The sequence below is a fragment of the Puma concolor genome, chromosome D4 (assembly GCF_028749965.1).
Source record: "Puma concolor isolate L17-30 chromosome D4, mPumCon1.1.hap2, whole genome shotgun sequence".
Taxonomy (NCBI): Eukaryota; Metazoa; Chordata; class Mammalia; order Carnivora; family Felidae; genus Puma; species Puma concolor.
The window spans coordinates 12,618,490-12,637,354 of NC_141679.1; the positions used below are offsets into that span (position 1 = coordinate 12,618,490).

The window sequence follows — 18,865 nt, forward strand, 5'->3', positions numbered from 1 at the left end:
GTGTAGGAGAGATTTAGAGTGCCAGAAATTCTTATTTCAGAAAGAGACAGTACTTGTTACTTTTAATTGATAATGAATGGGCTTTGAATCAAGAGGAGTAGGGTCTAACTGCAATTTAATCTTGGGTTGCAATTTTGGAAGTTAGACTTTCATATCTGACTGTGACTAGAGTAGGTACCTGCTTTAGTTCACCACATGAGCAAGGTGTAACATGAAGGGCTCTAGAAGCCATATCTATGATCATGGATCCTTAAGATATAAATGTGCAATGTGTCTCCTGGGGCTAATGAGCAGTCTAGCTTGGTTAAAGTGGAGGGCCGCTGTTGTAGAAGGTACGAGAAGAATCTCATTGGCAGGAGAGGCTAAGGCTGAGCTCTTGAATTTCCAGCCTAATGATAGTGAGTCTTATCTTTTAGGCAACAAGGATGTTCTAAACATTTTCTTAAGTGGGAGAGGGCAGGTGAGAGTTGTGTTTTCAAGGTTAGATCTGGTACCTTAAATGACTCAGAGGCAATGTGATGGGAAAGTAGGAATGGGTTAAAATTCTGATCTTCAATTTACTGGACATTTTTCTATAGGCAAGATTCTCAACAGCTCTGTTCCTCTGTTTCCACATCTGTAAAATGTGGATGATAGTAGTATTTACTTTATTTGAGGATTAAATAATTAAAATGTATGAAGTACTTAGGACAGTCGCTGGCATACAGTGGTGCTCACCAAGTACTGGCAAGTAACTACTGTTGTAGTCAAACCTGTAATATGTGGGCAGTAAAAACTACTGAAGGAAGAACCAGCTAGCTGCATGGGGCATGAAAGCAAAATCCAAAGACTCCATTGCTTACCTGGACTCTAACTGGTTCTTATCTGTTCTCTCTTGTGAGTTCCAACCTTGGCTTCCATCATGGCTGCAGGGCTGTGTCTGCTCACCTGGGTTGCCTTGCTGCCTGAGGTCTTCCTTCACCCATACCCAGAGTGATTTCTCTGGGCATTTTGTTCTTACGTTATATTTCCTTAATTATCTTTTTCATTTGTACACATGTCTCACCCTGCTTAATTTCAGCTTATTGAGGTCAGGGACTGTTTTCCATATTTCTTTTTATCCCCCACAACATCTGGCACAGTCTCTTGCACGTAGCACATGCTCCAAACCTGAATATTATTGATAAAGGAGTAGCTTTAGTTAGTGATGATTCCAAGTTTCCAATCGTTTGTTATGAGGGAAATGGTAGCACTTGTGATGTGCGAGTAAAGCACGGTGGGAAAGTCAGCCTCAGAAGACCATGCGTTCAGCTTTGGGTATAGTGAGGTTGCAAATTACTTGGGGTGAGGTTCCAAAGGCACTGAGGCAGAAAGCTAATGTCAACAAAATTACCATTTAAATCCCTTGAATCTCAATGTCTTTGTGTAGGTGATTTCAGTTGTGTTGGAACTTGTCAGTCTCTCTTAAGTTGAACATAGATAAAGATGTTGGCCTCTATTTGAAGGACATGCTGCACTAAAAATTATGCTTTTCTAGGTGGTGGTGAGGGTGCTGTTTGCATTTTTCCAAAGTGGATAGTGTGAATTATACATATTCACAGCATATATGACTGAACTCCATTGTAATTATGTGGCATCCAGGTAGAGGTGTCTAATGAATTTAAGTGAGTGGTTTAATGCTTCATGGCTCTCTGGATGCTAACCTTTTAATGCAACCTTTTGGAGAAATTGCCTATCATTTGGCAGATCTAAATAAACAAATGGTATTGAAAATGCCTTTCACTAAGAGTGGGGCTTAGAAGTCAGTGCAGAGGTGGAGAGAAGGATGAGTTCCCTCCACTCTTTTTAATTTTCCCTCCTCTTCCACATAGTGATGTCTCCACTTTCTACACTATCCCAAATACCCAGATAGGGGAGAGAGCAAAGAATAATATGGAACTGCTCTTCATTCCTTCAGCAGATGTAAGCTTTTGAACCAACCAGCAGATTTGTAGACTGGGATAGAAAGAACACTATCAGCCTAACACTGTGTTTAACTATTCATGGTTGTAATTCACAAGGGACATGTTAAAAACATTAATTAGAGAAAAGTGCAAACCCTAGTGGAATGTTTCCCTTTGCTAGACTCAAGAAATAATTTTAACAACCCTGATGAATGTGGAAGCCAGCATTTGAATGAAACAACCCATTAAGCAGAAAATAGATCTCATCATAGAAATAATCTAGCCATGCAGCAATAGTCAATAGACAGTAGTTGACTGATAGAAATTAACTATGCACTAAGCCTAAATATGAACACCATGAGTTCATCACCTCAAATGCCCGAAAAAGGTTGCCTTGTTTTGTTGATATTGCTGTTAAGGAAAAAGAAAATCATGATCTGGATATCCTTCCCCCTAATATTAACCATCTGCCCAAATGTAACCTACTTATTTCCTGGCTGACATTCGACTTTTGTGGTTCTTTCTTTTCATAGTGATTATGAAAAATCCCTAATGGTGACTGGTGTGCTCTAACGTAATATGGAACATTTGGAGGCTGCCTTCCAAGTGATTTTCCAACTTATAAGCCCCTTCCTCCAAAATTCCTTAAATTCAAATATTAAAACTCCAAGAGGGTGGCAAGGCAAACCCATGTTCCTTGTGAAAACCCCTCTAAGGAAATCTGTTTTGAAAGTTCTTTTAGAAGGTTACAAGGAAGAGTAGAACAGAAGGGTGCAAGGTCAAGGTCAGCTAATTCTGACTGAAGGGAAGCAGGGATGTGAGCCTGTTTTGCAGGATCCCCCCAGGTGCAGAGAGGAATAGTTCCCCTGCTAATGGTGAGCAGCTGTTCAAACAGAGGTGCTAACCTCAATTGTTCTAACTAAAAGTGGTTGAAAAAAGAAAGTTGGAAACAAGTGACAAGACGCTGTTTCTAAATTTGAAGGAATATGCAGAAAAGTTTGGATTGGAAGAATGGGAGACTCTCAAAGATACTTTTTAAAATTTATTTTGCTCAAACTTTGAGTTTTGTTTGGTTATTGCCTATATGAGATTAGTCCCACTGAGAGAGAAGTCCCAGCTTCCACAAGCACAAGTGTGTATTGTATAGGTAATGCTGGGGAGATTTGAAAAATATTGGAGTGATGCCGTAACTAGTCATACCTTTGCAAGTTTTCTCATCAACCCCATGTCCCACTGAGCCTTAAAAATCATTAAACAGATTGGAAGAGTTCATTTTTATTGAGCCTTGTTTTCATATGTAAGAAAACTACAAATATACTGCGATGAGGTGCCTGGTGAAGGACCTTGCACAATCTTCTGGACTGGGATACATTCTGTCTTCCCCTATTTATAAATCAGTATTTTCTGCTTCCCTCTCTTTTAATTAATTCATTCAACGTGCTCTACTGGACTCTTGTATTGGGCAGAGGCTCTGTTACACCTGCCTTTGCATTTTTCCAGCCCCTACCTTTTCTGCAGTTCCGGATTCACGTTTACCCAGGAAGATCTCATGAACATTTAAAGCCTCGTCAAGTGGAGAGCAAATGTAGGCAGAGGAAGTGAAGAGGCTGGCTTCATCTTCCACCTGGTAGAATTCCAGACTCTTTCCCTGCAACCACTGGGTAATGTATGGGTTTGCTCTTGAAGGCGGAAATCTGTTCTATTCCAAGCTCTCTGGCTTTTATCCCTAAATGTTGGCCATAATTTCAAGACAGTTGAGATGGATACCATGTTAGTGGAATTTACACTGCATCACTTAAATGTTTGCCTTCCACTTGGCCCTGAGTGACACAGTTCTCCTTTCTCCTTCTTCCTCCAGCACAGAGACAAAATGTCCTGCAAGGAGTTAATAGTTTTACAGTCATGTAAAGTTGGCAACAGTAGATCACAGAGCTCAGTGCAGAAAACCAATTATTCCCTTTGTCTGAGATGAAAACCAATACTTAAGTTGTGGAGGAAGGGCTTCTCATCCAGGATTGCTTGATATAAGATTTTGCTCTATGAAGGACGGGTTCTGTGTTGCAGCTTGGCTCCTGGGTCACAGAAGCTTGCCTTTCTCTCCTGCTTGATTCTGGCCACTTGAACACACTTGGGATCCAAGAAACAGGACCACTAAGTCTATGTTTCTGGCCATTTTAGGGCTTCGGATGAGTGGTTAAACCAGCATTAAATATCCTAGACTAATAATGATGGGGAAGCCAGCAGCTTACTCTCAACGGAAGAGGTATTTGGGGAAAACAGGCAGACCTTGGTTTATTGTGCTTCACTCAATTGCACTTCACAGATACTGCACCTTGTACAAGTTGAACGTTGGTGGCAATCATGTCAAGTCCATTGGGTCCATTTCCCCAACAGCATTTGCTCACTTTGTGTCTGTGTAAACAGAGTATTTTTAAATTTAGGTATGGATATTTTTTAGACATAATGCTATTTTGCACTTACCAGACTACAGTAAATTGTAAACATAACTTTTGTAGGCACTGGGAAATAAAAAAATTCATTCGGCACTTTACTGTGGCGGTCTGGAACTGAACCAGCAATATCTCTGAGGTATGCCTGTAATTTGAAAAGAGAAGCTGCCACTGAGACCTTCTAACTAAGCCTTGGGGAGCAAATGTAGAAAGAAATACATAAATTCGCAGAGAGAAAAGATAGCTAGATATGCCTCCCTCTGGGGTTTTTCATTGGCTTAGTGTAGGTAGGGGAATTTCTACTTCCAAACCAAAGATAGAATGTTTGTCCTTTTTTTTCAAGTAGCCATTGTAAAACGCAAAAAGAGTAGAAGCATACATAGTTTTATGGCTCTTTGAAACCACTCTGTCACCTAGCCTAATACACTCATCTATTTGCTAGCCATCTTGTCCCAACAATCTTGTGGAAAGATATGATTCTATGCTTACTCACAAAGGAGCCAAAGAAAAGTGAGTGACTTATCCAAGAACACAGTATAATTAGAATCAGAATTAGGATCAGAAACTGAGCAGGATGAGACAGTGCAGGAGTGTGGACGTTGAAGTCAAAGAGGCCTGGGTTTGAATTCCTGTTCTACAGAGAGCTCTGATCTCTTATCTGAGCATTCATTCCTTAATCAATAAAATGGGAAAAAAAATACTTACCTTGGCGATATGTTAAAAGGATTAGTGATAACGTACATAAATGTATTTTCTCCATAATAATCCTGTAGAATAGGGAAAGGGAATAGTGGGTAATAAAGACAGAAAAGAAATCAGACTGAGATTATGGAAGAACTAGAATTCACCAGCTGTGCGTATCAAGATTCTTGGTCACAAGGGACAGAGGTGGGTTTTGACCAACAGTGCTATGGCATGGCCAACCCTACTATAGGCTCAATGAAAGCCTATAAGAATTATGGAACTGTGGAGAAGCAAAGTTTTTTTTTTTTTTTATATGAGTCCTAGTTAGACTCTTGAATGAACTCTATAAGAGTCCCTAGTTAGACTCTTGAATGAACACTTTGTCCTTACTTCAGTCTATAAGTATAAAAGTTAGGATTCTCACTTCATGTGGGATGCTCTGTCCTCTGAACCTCAGAATGAAGAATCAGGACCCACTCCCTCAGCTGTACCTTTTCCTGGCAAATACCATTTGTACTGCTTCTCAGCTGGTTTGGGGGTAAATAGAAGTGAAACCATGCTAAAACCTCATCCAAGTCATGATTCTTGTCAATTCCTGAAACATCGATTATCTTTATTTGGTCTAGCCTAGCTACCTAAAACCAAAGAATAATGAATTAAAAGGATAGAGGGTAGCTTAGGGAATGAAAGGAGATGTTGAACAACCAGTCCTCAACATATGGGAATCTGGACTTATTTGGGGATCTGTAGGAGGCAGGAATAAATGAGCAGTCTTGTGGGGGTACCACCAATGACACTTACTAGTTTCAATGACTTTTCCAAACTTGGGCCACTCCCCTGAAGCTTCACATTCTAGGGGAAGGAATCTGACTGGTCCAGCTCAGGTCACATGTTCACAGTCCCACCCACACTCGGTCCAATGAAGGAAAGGCATTTTCTTCCAGGAGAAGGAAGAGAGGAAGCTGAGTAGGTCAAAACATGGGCTGTCTCTCTACGGGTTAGGACTCTCAGTAGAAACGTTACAATCTCCTGATATTATAGTCCAACCATCTTTCTCTGGAGAAAGCTGCCTTTGCAGAGTACAGTGAGAAAATGTTGAACCAAAGCCTGTCCAGTTTTGCATATCACTCTTGAGCTAAGTGCCCCTATGCCTGTTAGTGAACAAGCTTCGGTATAACTTAATATGACAACTGATACTGCATACCACACAGCCCAAACATTGCAAGGCTGCATATTGAACAGGAAGTCCGTATTTTGGCATCTATGTACACATCAGGAAATACACCTCCTGATATGTGCATATGAAGCTTATTCAAGTCTAAATCTTGTTGCTTAGAAAGGTATCTCCTAAGCAGCCAGCAGACTGGAACTGCTTGTCACGGAAGCATAAACACTCAGAGAAGGGCTTGGTGTCTTGGCGCTCCAGGGAGTAGCCATCTCAGATACTCTGTCCTTGCAACATACCAGTTAATCCTGACTCAAAGCATTCAGAAACAGCTCTCCAACCCCCAGCCCACCTCTCTAAGCACAGTGGCTTCATTCTGAGGCCTGGATCTCTGTCCATGTGTCCTCTCCCCACTCTCTCAGGGGCTATGGACTCACTCCCTATAGAACCCTATAACCCTATCAGAATCTTTTTTTCTTTTTTTTTTTAGCAAAGGATGTGAGGTATTTATTCACTAAATCAGACGATAATAGCTAATATAACACTTCACATGCTTCTAAACGTTATCTCTTTGAATCTTTACAATGATCCAAGAGCTGGAAGGCTCATTTCCCTTCCATATTCTCTCTCTACCTTTCTCTGTCCCCAGGAGACTTTCTGTGGACCGTATCAATGGGCTTCCTTGCCCATTGGTTTCTTCTTGGCCAATGGGAGGCTCCTAAAGAACTCAGGAGTGTGAGCTGGCTCCCTCCCTGCTGGGCCAGGGATTAGCATGTCTGTGTTTCCCTGGGAAGGCCACAACTCCTGCTGTGTAGACCATTCCTACCACAGCTACAGCTAAACTCTCCTTTTTATGGTAACTGTTCTGTCCTAATCCCTTCAGATTTAGGAGTGACAAAGGTCTCCCTGCTTAAACCCTTCCCCGGGTGCTTCTACAGGCCTTGCTGGTTTCTCTGAACCCAGACCTGATCATCATAAATAGTCCTCATTAAACTCCCCTCAATTACCCTGTTTAAATACATTACCTATTTGCTTCTGGGACTCTCTCTCTGTTACAGCTGAGTATTATTGTCCTTATTTTGTAGATGAGAAAACTGTGGCCCAACAAACAGCATGTTGAATCCAGGTTGTCCATCAATAAAACTCAGGATCTCTCTATTAACGTAGTCTACTCAGCCAGCTTCATATTTAGACAGCTCTTTGCCTTCTGCTAAAGTATCATACTCTGGCCTTTCAGGCATTATCTTTTCTGTGGTTATGTATTTTTAGAAGAGTGACCTTTTTTCCTTCATATCTTCCTATAGGTCCCATTCTGTCCCATCCACTGAAAGTGATCTGGGACCCCGTTTCCAATTTGTGAAGAAACTTTCCTTCTTTGGGTTAAAAAGAATTGCTCTGAATCCTCTCTTTCCACCCAGGAATACCTCCTGAGATTTTGATATTTGCAATCCTATTAAGCCAAACTCTTAAACTTAATTATTTGCAAACAACCTTCATAAAATCTGACTCAAGGCAAGTCCTGAAATACCAGATCATAGAGGAACCTAATTAGCTATTTTTTCCTACTCTAGATTCTAAAAAGCACACTAGAGGTGGAAATGGCTTTAGAGATATTTCAGGTTCTTAATCTCATTTTGGGTAACATAGACCCTCTTAAAATTTGGAAAAGTTATGAACTCTCTCTCCAGAAAAATGTGAATTCCATCTCTCATACACACACACACACACACACACACATACACAAACACAATATTACCTATAATTTTGGGGGTTCGTTGTCATCTTAAAGCCCATTCATGGGCCCCCAGATTAAATCTTTCTGTCCTAGGCTAATCCCTTAGGTTTACAGATAAGGAAGCTGATACCAGGCAGGTAAAGGGGCTATCCCAAGGTAACACAACTTATTAATTGGTCTATCAATCAGGTTGTGCTAAGCTATGCTGCAGTAACAAACAATAAAATTTCATGGCTTAAAACAACATATTTATTTCTCATTTATGCTATGTTTCCACTATGGGTAAGCTATGTACTCTATTCCCTGTCATTTTACTTAGGGATGCAGGGTGATAGAAAATGCCTTCCATAGTATCATCTGTCATCCTTGAAGAAGAGAGGGCATTGCAAACCATGCACGATTCTAATGTTTCTGCCTGAAAAGATTTAATTTACCATTAAATTAAATTTAGTTTGCCATTAAGATTTAATTTGTCATAACTGCTAGCCATATTTCATTGACCAAAGCAAGTCATATGATCATGCCTAACCTTAAGGGTGGCAGAGAAACATTTGGGGGACAGCACAAATAACCAGGTAAACTGGAAAATCCAGAAGTAGAACCAAGGTATTTTAATTTTTATCTAGAACTCTCTACTCTTCCAAGGCTACTATATCATAGTCTAATTCATCTGGATGTATTCCAGAGATTTGTCATCAGCTTAGGAGGGCTGTATTTCAGATACAGAATCAAAACTAAGTTGGAGGCTTCTGTTTGTCTTATTTATAAATGCTGATTTTCTGGCATAGTTCATTTAAGATGCTATCACAAAAAAGGAGGCCTGTATTATACTGGATTTTTTTACAACACTCATTTCCAAACTAAAATCTTTGTTTCTACTGTCTAAATTGCTCTTATATTTCTAATATTCATTTATTTTTGCTGGTCTTCCACAGCTTGGGAGCTATGGTGTTGCCCATGCAAATAAAGAGGGGTTTCTGGATTTTTCTTACATTAACAATTAGAAATAGTTGTGGCTCTATTTTTAACTTCAGTTGTTCATTTATCCCACAATTTGCTGAATACGTGCTTTGCCTTGAGAGTTATAATGAGGATGAAATTAGAAAATTCACAGAGCCTCGTGCAAAGTAGTTACTCGAAACACGTTGGCTGGTTGTGTGTGTGTGTTTATTTTTATATTTTGAAATCAATATAGGATAATGATAGCACACATTTAGTATAAGATTTAGGCAATTTTATTAACCTCTCTGTGTCTCAGTTTTCTTATCTATTAAACTGCGATAAGAATATCACCAAACTCTTTGGTTCCGATAAGGATTAATTATAATAATACCTATAAAGCCACTAACCGAGACTTGGCTTGGAGAAAGTTCTTGATGAAATTAGCTATTATTAGTGTTATCAACATGATTATTGGGTAATATAATTGCTACTTGCCAAGAGGGCAGTGCAGCAAGGAGGGAAGAGAACAGGCTTTGGAATTAGGTAGACGTGGGTTCCAATCTCAGCTCTGTGGTGATGTGAGTTTAGGCAAGTTACTGCTCAAAGCTTCATTCTCTTCTTTGGTGATTTCTCCTGGTCTTACTCCCCCTGCAGGATGTTTGGGAGCACCCCAAAGGCTACAACATTGCAATACTGCACTGCACAGTGGAGGCAGTGAATAAATATTAGTTCCTCTGGATGTTGTATGGAGTACAAAGATGAACGAAGAAAACAAGTCCTCTCTTGACCTCCAGGGGTTTATGATCTCATTGTGGAGATACAACATGCCCACAAATAACTATAGATACCCTAAAATGATGAGCACCACAAAAGAGCTGCAGCTAATGGGGTGTAGAAGTTTACATTAGGTGAATTACTGCAAAAGGGTCCTTTGAGCTGGATTGTTGGCTTTGACTGAGAAAACCTGCTTTCTACTAAAGAGGTATTTTAATTTAAAAACACCACTTGTTTTCCTTTCTCTGTCTCTCCTCATCAACACCTCTTCACACCTAAACCTCAGAATACCCTATTATGCACCCCTGATAATTTTGTATGGAGAGGAGGAATCCACTGCCTTCACTGCCAGCACGGTTTGCTGATGTGCTCTATTTTCTGGCTGTGATATTTACAGCAGCTCAGTTCAGATTTAATTTTCTATTATTCCCTGAACTTTGCAGCCCTCATTTTTCAGCTCCTGTCTGAGATTCATTGCTCCAGCACCCTGGAACCACTGCTGGAAAGACTTATTTAACATTCAGAATCGATGAACAAACGGGAGAAACATTCTACCAGAAACAGGCCACAAGTGGTGTGGGGTTTAGCTTTGATTCTTAGCAATAGTTTTAAACTCTTCTTTCCTCTTCCTGTGGTCAACTGCATTTCTCCACCTAATTATCAAATAAGATGCCTTGGAGGTACCTGAACCTCAGCGTTCTCTCCTGGAAATGTTATGGTCCAGGATTTCCTTGGGTTAATGTTATTTCCTTTTAATCTTGGCCTCCGGGTCGCTTGATGTTGTAGGAACCCTATTTTTCTCTTAGCTCTCACAAGCCTCTTGCTAGAATTGCCCTATGTCACAAACTTGTCTAAAGAGATGTCAAGGCTAGTAGACCCTTTTTCTGCCTCGTTATCTGTGCTTCATTTGGTTGGTGAGACAGGCTTTTGATTAAAGTTCTTCCACTCCACTGCTCGCTACACAACCCCTTTTCCTTGAACCCATAAGAGCATTCAGCAAAGATGAGGATGGTTGAAGACTTTCTCATCCCACTGCCTTTCACTCTGCAGCCTATCTGCTGAGGTGTTAGCAGACTTATGGTCATTCTGGACCTTTGACATTTTGGTAACTGCCTGCCCTTCAACACATATATGTACATTACTGCACTGGGAGCAGCCATTTTATACAATTTTACTATGTCTTCCTAGCCACACTTCATCAATGAAATGGGAACTTAACAGAAACATTCTTCCCTGGCATTGTGGATTTGGGACTAAGAACTATTTAGGCTAGTCTCTTTACAGGGTCTCGAACCACAGATGTAGAGGTGAGGGGAATTGGGTGCCATTTTTATTGCAGGTGGAGCAAACACCCAATGAGTAAAAAATGGAACATGCAGAAAGGAGAGCACGAAGGCACAGAGATGGGTCATCGGGGCCACTTAGAGCTCTGGTCCCACTTGTTTTTACAGCCCAGTTGTGCCCATCCTCATTTGAGATCAACCCTTCGTTGAGTACCACGGATGCCCTCAAACCTTTCCCGTAGTCTCTTCAGTGCCACAGACTGGCAAGAGTTGGTTTCTGGCACAGGCAATAAAATAATCTTAATGGGCACAATGTTTTTCTCTAGCAAATTGCTGGTTTTATGTTTCTGGTGATAGCTACCAGGAGAAAGGTTAGATTATTACTTAGTACCTTTCCGATCATAAAGGAAGATGTTAAAACTTCAGTACATTCAAAGTAGAATGATCCAATATACCCAAAAGAATTAAAAGCCAGGTCTTGAAAAGCTATTTGTGCACCCATGTTCATAGCTGCATTATTCACAGCAGCCAAAAAGGTGGAAACAACTCAAATGTCCATTGACAAATGAATAGATAAACAGAATGTGGTATGTATATACATAAAATCGAATATTATTCAGCCTTAAAAAGAAAATAAATTCCATCACATGCTACAATATGGATGAAACTTAGAAGACAATATGCTAACTGAAATAAGTCAGACACAAAAAGACAAATGCTGTATAATTCCACTTACACAAAGTACCTAGAGTAGTCAAATTCAGAGACAGAAAGTAGAATGGTGGTTACCAGGGGCTAAGGGGAGGAAGGAACGGGAAGTTACTCTTTAATGGGTACAGAGTTCGATGTGTGAAAGGTGAAAGAAGTTCTGGAGATTGGTTGCCCAATATTGTGAATGGACTTAACCCAACCGAACTGTACATTTAAAAATGGTTGAGAAGGTAAATTGTCCGCTGTGTGTATTTTATCACAAGATGTCGGTTTCTGGAGAAGCTCATCCATAGAAAGTCATCTCTGGGTGTGTCTGGAAAGATCAACCAAGAGGAACTGGTTGGGTGAGAAAGTGAGGGATGGCATTCCAGGCAGAGAAGCAGCAAGCATCAAGTCCCAAGGGCATGAATGGGCCCGATGTATTTGGAAAACTTTGAGAAGCACTTTTGTGTTGAAGCCTGGGCAGCAAGTGGGGGCAGATAACAGAAAAGAATGGTAGGAGATAGGGCTGAATAGGGAGACCAAGATTGGACCAGGGCTGCCCATGCACTGTTTGGGAGGCAGGTAGTGCTTCTATGAGTTACGTGGACCCGCTACCCTGTCAAGAGGCTAATGGACAAATAATCTGAGAGGTGTCCCACCGTACCCCTTTTAATTTTGCCTTTAATTTTGTCTGGAGAAACGTTCATTATGCTCACATCTTGTGGCTATTGAATAGAAGATTAGATGGACCATGTTGGACCACGTCCCTAAATCTTCCATTTCGTTGTCTTCTCAGCCCCCAGAGCCAGCCACCTGGACATCCCAGTCTCAGGACTTAGCTTTTCTTTATTAACCGACTCATGCTTCATGGATGTGTGTGTTTACTTTATTCATTCAACAAGAATCCACTGAGCATCTAACATGTCCATGAGGTACCCCTGCAAATGATCTGGGAATAGGAGGTGAGAGGTAAGGACGCAGGAGGACAGAGAACAGATTCTGGAATCAGATGGGTGTGAGTGAAAGGCTTTTTTAATGCCTTTTTTCTTGCCTTTTTGAAGCTCAGATAACTCATCTAGAAAAGGAGAATAATCGGGGGGCACTTGGGTGGCCCAGTCGGTTAAGTGTCTGACTTCAGCTCAGGTCATGATCTTGCGGTTTGTGAGTTCGAGCCTTTCATTGGGCTCTCTGCTGTCAGCCAGGAGCCCGCTTCAAATCCTCTGTCTCACTCTGTCTCTGCCCCTTCCCAGCTTGCTCTCTGTCTCTCTCAAAAATAAATAAATAAAATACTTATAAAAAATAAAAATAAAATGAGAAGAATCATAATATGTCTGTTGTGGGCAGAACTATATCCTCCCCCCACAAATTCATATGTTGAAATTCCAACCACCAGTACATCATATTTACAGATCAGGTCTAAAAAGTAATAAGTAATTAAGGTAAAATTAAGCCACTGGAGTGGGGGCTTAATCCTATATAATTGGTGTCATAGAAACAGCAGGAATGCATATGCACAGAGAAACCACCATGTGAAGAGTCAGCAGGAGAGTGGCCAAGGAGAATGATCCCAGAGCCATTTTGTCATGGCAGCCCTAGCAAACAGATACACCTACTTTGTACGGTTATTAAGGTTACTAACTCAGGGCACCTGGATGGCTTAGTTGTTTAAGCGTCCAACTTTGACTCAGCTCATGATCTCGTGGTTCATGAGTTTGAGCCCTGCACCAGGCTCTCTGCTGTCAGCATGGAGCCTGCTTGGATCCTCTGTCTCCCTCTCCCTCAGCACCTCCCCACAGTGTGTGTGCACACTCTGTCTCTCAAAAATAAATAAGCATTTAAAAAAAGAATATTAACTCATGTAATGCACATATAACAGTATAGTCCCTGGTACACGTAAAATGATTAATACAATAGAGTTATTTTTGCTATTGTTATTACAAAGATCAACTAAACACAGATGTCATAGGGAAGCTGCACTGTGTTGAAACACATGATGGCATTTCCATCATGTATGTTTCTATAACATGTTGAAATATCTATAAAACAAGATGGAAAACGCTAAGTGCCAAAAAGGGTAAAGAATATTCCACAGTAGTCTGAGGAGGAGGGAGCAGGGGGAGGCTAAATTGGGTTTGATAGAAGGGAAGCATTTGATCTGGGGTGGAAAGGAGATAGTGCATGTGATGGCATGTAGAATGTTAGTTGTATATGTATGTTTAATTATATATATTGCATATTAATATGCTGCATGAACTTGATTGACTTGGAACTGTACTCACTCATTATTTATTCATTCAATAGATATTTATTGAATGCCCACATGAAGGTACTGTTCTAGATGCTAAGGAAACAACAATGAATAGGTCTCTAGCTCCGTGGAGTTGGTATACCAGGGGGTGATATTCATAATTGTGAAGAATAAAAAGATTCTGAAATAGTATAGGCAGTATGATTCTATTTTTAATATACATGTGAATATATATCTATATATTATAAAAATGACATCATGTGTTTATACTTCTATATGAAGAGAAAGTGAGCGAGCTAGAGCAACAGAAATTTGGAAAGAGAGATACATAAGTGTTACAGTGATTATATTTCAGCACTGGAATTCTCTGCCCATTTTTATTTATCTATATTTTCCAAATTTGGGAGGAATAAACTTTATACATCATGTTTAAAAAGTTGTGGATTTTGTATGCAATTAAACAAGCAAGTGCTAAAGTTAGAACTTAACAGGAATTGCAAAGAGCCTGCTTTCCTGATTCCCATCTCCTAGACAGATGCCACATTTCTAACCCTGAAGGCCCCTTTTCATAGTCGCTGTTATTTTTCACCATTCCACCTGAAGGTCTCTTGATGTTTCAACTCCTTCTCCTACATGTGCTACCATCTCCCTTGTTTGTGGCCCATAAATCCCTTTATTTGGTAAAATAAAATCTTCAGCTTGAGGGAAGTGCTTTTCTCAAAGAACATTGTGCTCAAATTCTGAAGCTTTACGTATTTAGAAGGAAAAAATATTCTATAAATGCAGACGGTTGCTGTCTCTACTTGCTTTATAGCTCTTAAGTGCACAGAAGATGTTCAGATAAAGTGGGCTAGAAAGTAGCTCATGGATTTTATAAGGGCAAACAAAACCCACAGAACTCAGGGTCCTCTTAACAGCAAGGCTCTTCCATTCATAAGAGGGTTTCTGATAAAACCATGGCACTCTTCCTGGCTCCCAAAGGCACAGGAGATGGGGTTTTGCCTCACCAGCCCTGACCCAAGAACCTCTGCCATTGGGTGCATTGTCAGAGCCAAATTCTAGGCTGAGACTCAGGAAAACTTTCTTGGTCATGGCACCACTTCTAGAAAACACAGTATATCTTTTTTTTCCATCGAGGCACCAGTTTCCTTAGCATGACCTGGATTATCTGGCAAAGCTAGTTTATGGTGCTCCAGTTTTCCAGAGCTGCCCGCATCTTACAACTAGGTTGGGTGTGGTGATTTTAAAATAGGCTCACAGTTGAAAGTATAATGTTTTCAAATTTCCTTTCACTTATTTATTCTGGTTTCTTTATATTTTAATTTTTATTATTAAAAAATTATTTTTAATGTTTATTCTTGAGGGAGAGAGAGACAGAGTGTGAGCGGGAGAGGGGCAGAGAGAGAGGGAGGCACAGAATCCAAAGCAGGCTCCAGGCTCTGAGCTGTCAGCACAGAGCCCGACGCGGGGCTTGAACCCATGACTGAGATCATGACCTGAGCCGAAGTCGGACGCTCAACTGACTGAGCCACCCAGATGCCCCATATTTATTCTGATTTCTTATTCCAGCTGTTCCCATCATCTCTCCTTAATTCAAATGCTGGAAATTTTAACTGTAATTTTGCTGTGCATGTATTTATTCCATGAATATTTTTTTCATCCCAATTGGTTACTTGTGATTATGGGCCCTGCCATCATTTGAGTAAAATTAATCAATTTGTCTGAGGAACTTTTTTTTAAACTAGGGTCTAATGGGGGTGATTAAATTTTGAATAATGGTATCTATGGATTGTGGGTAAAAAGAATGTTATTTAAATATCAGAACAAGCACACATATATAGGTTCATACCCCTGAAAAACTTCAAAGGTAAAAAAAAAAAAAATCTGATTTCCTTGAGAAATCCATTTATGTGGTTGTTTCACTTGGTTGATTAAAATGTTTTCTATTGTTCTTAGGATAAACACAATAAACTGACCTCTGCATCTGGCCTATCTGGCCCCTGACTCTTCTGAGGCCTCAAACCTCATACTGTAGCCAGAGCAGAATCCATTTCTTCTACTTCCTCTGGGTCACTCAGCTCTTTTTTTTTTTTTTAATTTATTTTTAAGTGTATTTATCTTTAGAGAGAGAGAGAGAGAGCTGAGCAAGGGAGGGACAGAGAGAGAGGGAGAGAGAGAATTCGAAGCAGGCTCTGTGCTTTGCAGAGCCTGATGGGGGGCTCAAACTCATGAATCATGAGACCATGACCTGAGCCGAAATAAAAAATCAGATGCTCTACAGACCGAGCCACCTAGGCACCCCAAGCTCTTTTATCTGCACATCTTCACATTGTGTCTTTCCTTTCTCCAGCGGGTCTTCTCTGTCTGGGTAACTCCTCCTTATTTGTCAGGTCTCAGCTCACAAGCTGCTTCCTCTGGAGGGGCTTCTCCAGTCTCCCTGGTCTACGGGAAGGCTCCCTCCCCTGGCACTGTGTCATCATGGAGGGTCATTGCCTGCCCACTCCTCTGTCTCCTCCGTTGGTCTGCAAAGTCACTGAGAGTAGATACCGTGTCTTTATGTTTCTATTTCATGCCTTGTACCTAGCACAACACCTGGCTGGCACACAGTAGGTGCTCCATAAATATTTCCTGACTGAATGGGTACATTAGAATAATTTATCCAAAGAATCAGGTTTAAAGTGATTTTACAAGTCCCATGTTGCCATTTATTTGGGTGCCTGAGTTTTCCAATCAATTCAGTTTGGACAGTTATTATTGAACACCCTTCTATATATGGCTGTCAGCTGCTTCCACCTACGCTATCTCATTGACCTTTGCCTTACCTTTCTACTTTATAGCTGAGAATGCTCAGGCTCAGTGAGGCCGAAGTCCTTCATAATGGTGACAGATGAAGAGAAAGAATCTTGAACTTCAAAGATTTAACCCATCGCTCTTGGCCCCATATTAGTGTATTACCCCTTTAAACTTTTGACCTTTACCATGCTGTCTTGCTATGACTGTCTGCTATATGAGAATACAGGCAGCCTTGAATTACCTACATAAAAGGTACAACTGAGACAAAATGAACTCCTGGAGAGGAAGTGCTGGTCTAGGAATCCGGACACCCGGGTGTTCTTCCTACCTTTGTTACTAACTGTCTGTGTGACACTGGACACATCATTGGTCTCTCTGGGCCTTAGCTTTCTCTTCTTTGCAAGGAGTGGGAGTGATTGGATAAGTTTTTAGGGGCCCCCAGCCTTGTATTCTATGATCCTGAGCTTGAAAGCTGGTACAAGGCATTGGAAGTACACAGCGATCACTACTCAGGGTATCATAAAGTCTACCTGAAAGAGCCCGCCTCCAGCGGCTGTTCTGAAATTGCATCTCAAGCAAAGAGAATAGACACCATTTCCTATCATCCTCTTATTCACTTTGTGTACACACACTGCTAACAAAAGGATAGCCATGAGTAACTGGGGGAATTGAATGAAAAGGAATGAATCATGGCAATAAGCCGTCATCTCTGGCCTTTGAATGAGCCGCAGTAAAGACTGGCCGTCTTCCGAACGTCTTCCTGTGTTCACAGAACAGGCTCCTGGTGATCCAGGCTTGCTCTATGCAAATTGTCTTCAGCTCTGCGCCTCTTGAAACTGCCTTATGTGTTTAAGCAATCGGCAATCGGACCTCACACCTTATTGCTGCACAAGCAAATCTGAAATATAAAAATGCAAATTGTAGGGAACGAAAATAGATTTTAAGTTGTTTGCCTATAAATTGATTTCCATGAACAATCAAAACTTACCATTTTTGTAATAATTTTTAGAGGTGCTAAACTAAATAGAATAACTATATCACCCACGTGTGACCTTAGTAAAAGCACAGGAAAATTGTCATTCTGAATTTTAAAAGACAGCCAATTTTGGCTTCAATGTAACTGAAAATAGCAAATTAAAAGTAGATGTAACTTAAAAACCTTGAAGTTCTCATAGAAGGTATATCAGTGAGGACCTTAAAACTCCCTTTAAAAATTGAAGTTGACAAAAGGAAGAGAAAAGAAATTAAAACTAACAACAGATTTCAACTTAAGGATTAGTTTAGGCTAAAACTGTAGCCATGGCCAAAATGATCGAAAGTAAATAGAAAATGAGAATATTTATTTTTCCTGTTTTCTCTGTTTGTATGACTTTGTAGCTTTAAAGTAAAAAAAATCAGAAAGTCCATTTTCTCTGTCATCAGCTAACTGTGTTTATTTAGACAAATCACTTGAACTCTCTAAGGAGAAACTTTGCTGTGTGTGAAATTATATTTTATTAAAATTGTTAAGTCTTAGTAACTTTAAGAAAATAGCAAATGGGGGCGCCTGGGTGGCTCAGTCAGTTAAGCATCTGACTTCAGCTCAGGTCACAATCTCCCCATTCATGATTTCAAGCCCCACTTAGGGCTCTGTGCTAACAGCTCAGAGCCTGGAGCCTGCTTCAGATTCTGTGTCTCCCTCTCTCTCTGCCCCTCCCCCCTCCTCAAAAATAAATAAACGTTTAAAAAAAAATACCTAATGTCCTACCAGGAATGACACTAAAGATTTAAGTCAAATTGAATTCTGGAAGTAGATGTTCACTCTTCAGGGGGAAAATGATGCATTTTGTTTCCACAGTGGGTCAACTTCCTGTCTTAAGGTGGATTTCTGTCAGGAAAATGGCCTGATCATTGTTTGACACTGTGGTGTAGACATGTAAAGCCCAAACTCTACAGATCACAGATGTGAAAATTCCTGAAGATGGGAACCTGAGTGGCAAAACATAGATTATACTCCACTAAAAGACAGATTTAGAATCAAGACATATATTTCTAGTGGAGTTTTTGAAGTATTAAGACATCTTATGGAGGGGCGCCTGGGTGGCGCAGTCGGTTAAGCGTCCGACTTCAGCCAGGTCACGATCTCACGGTCCGTGAGTTCGAGCCCCGCGTCGGGCTCTGGGCTGATGGCTCAGAG

The 18,865-nt window shown here is 40.6% G+C and overlaps 1 protein-coding gene across 3 annotated transcripts in view; it reads left to right on the plus strand.

The window, feature by feature from the left end:
- Positions 1-18,865, plus strand: part of CFAP95 (cilia and flagella associated protein 95) — a 184,101-nt gene that overhangs the window by 139,682 nt on the left and 25,554 nt on the right. The window contains exon 6 of one of the 3 annotated variants that reach the window (XM_086684988.1): positions 16,734-18,751. The exons of the other annotated variants lie outside the window; for them this stretch is intronic. Within the exon in view, the coding sequence (XP_086541114.1) occupies positions 16,734-16,787 (54 nt within the window). The 3' untranslated portion in view covers positions 16,788-18,751. Of the gene's footprint in view, positions 1-16,733; positions 18,752-18,865 lie in introns of those variants that run through there. 3 annotated transcript variants of the gene reach the window in all.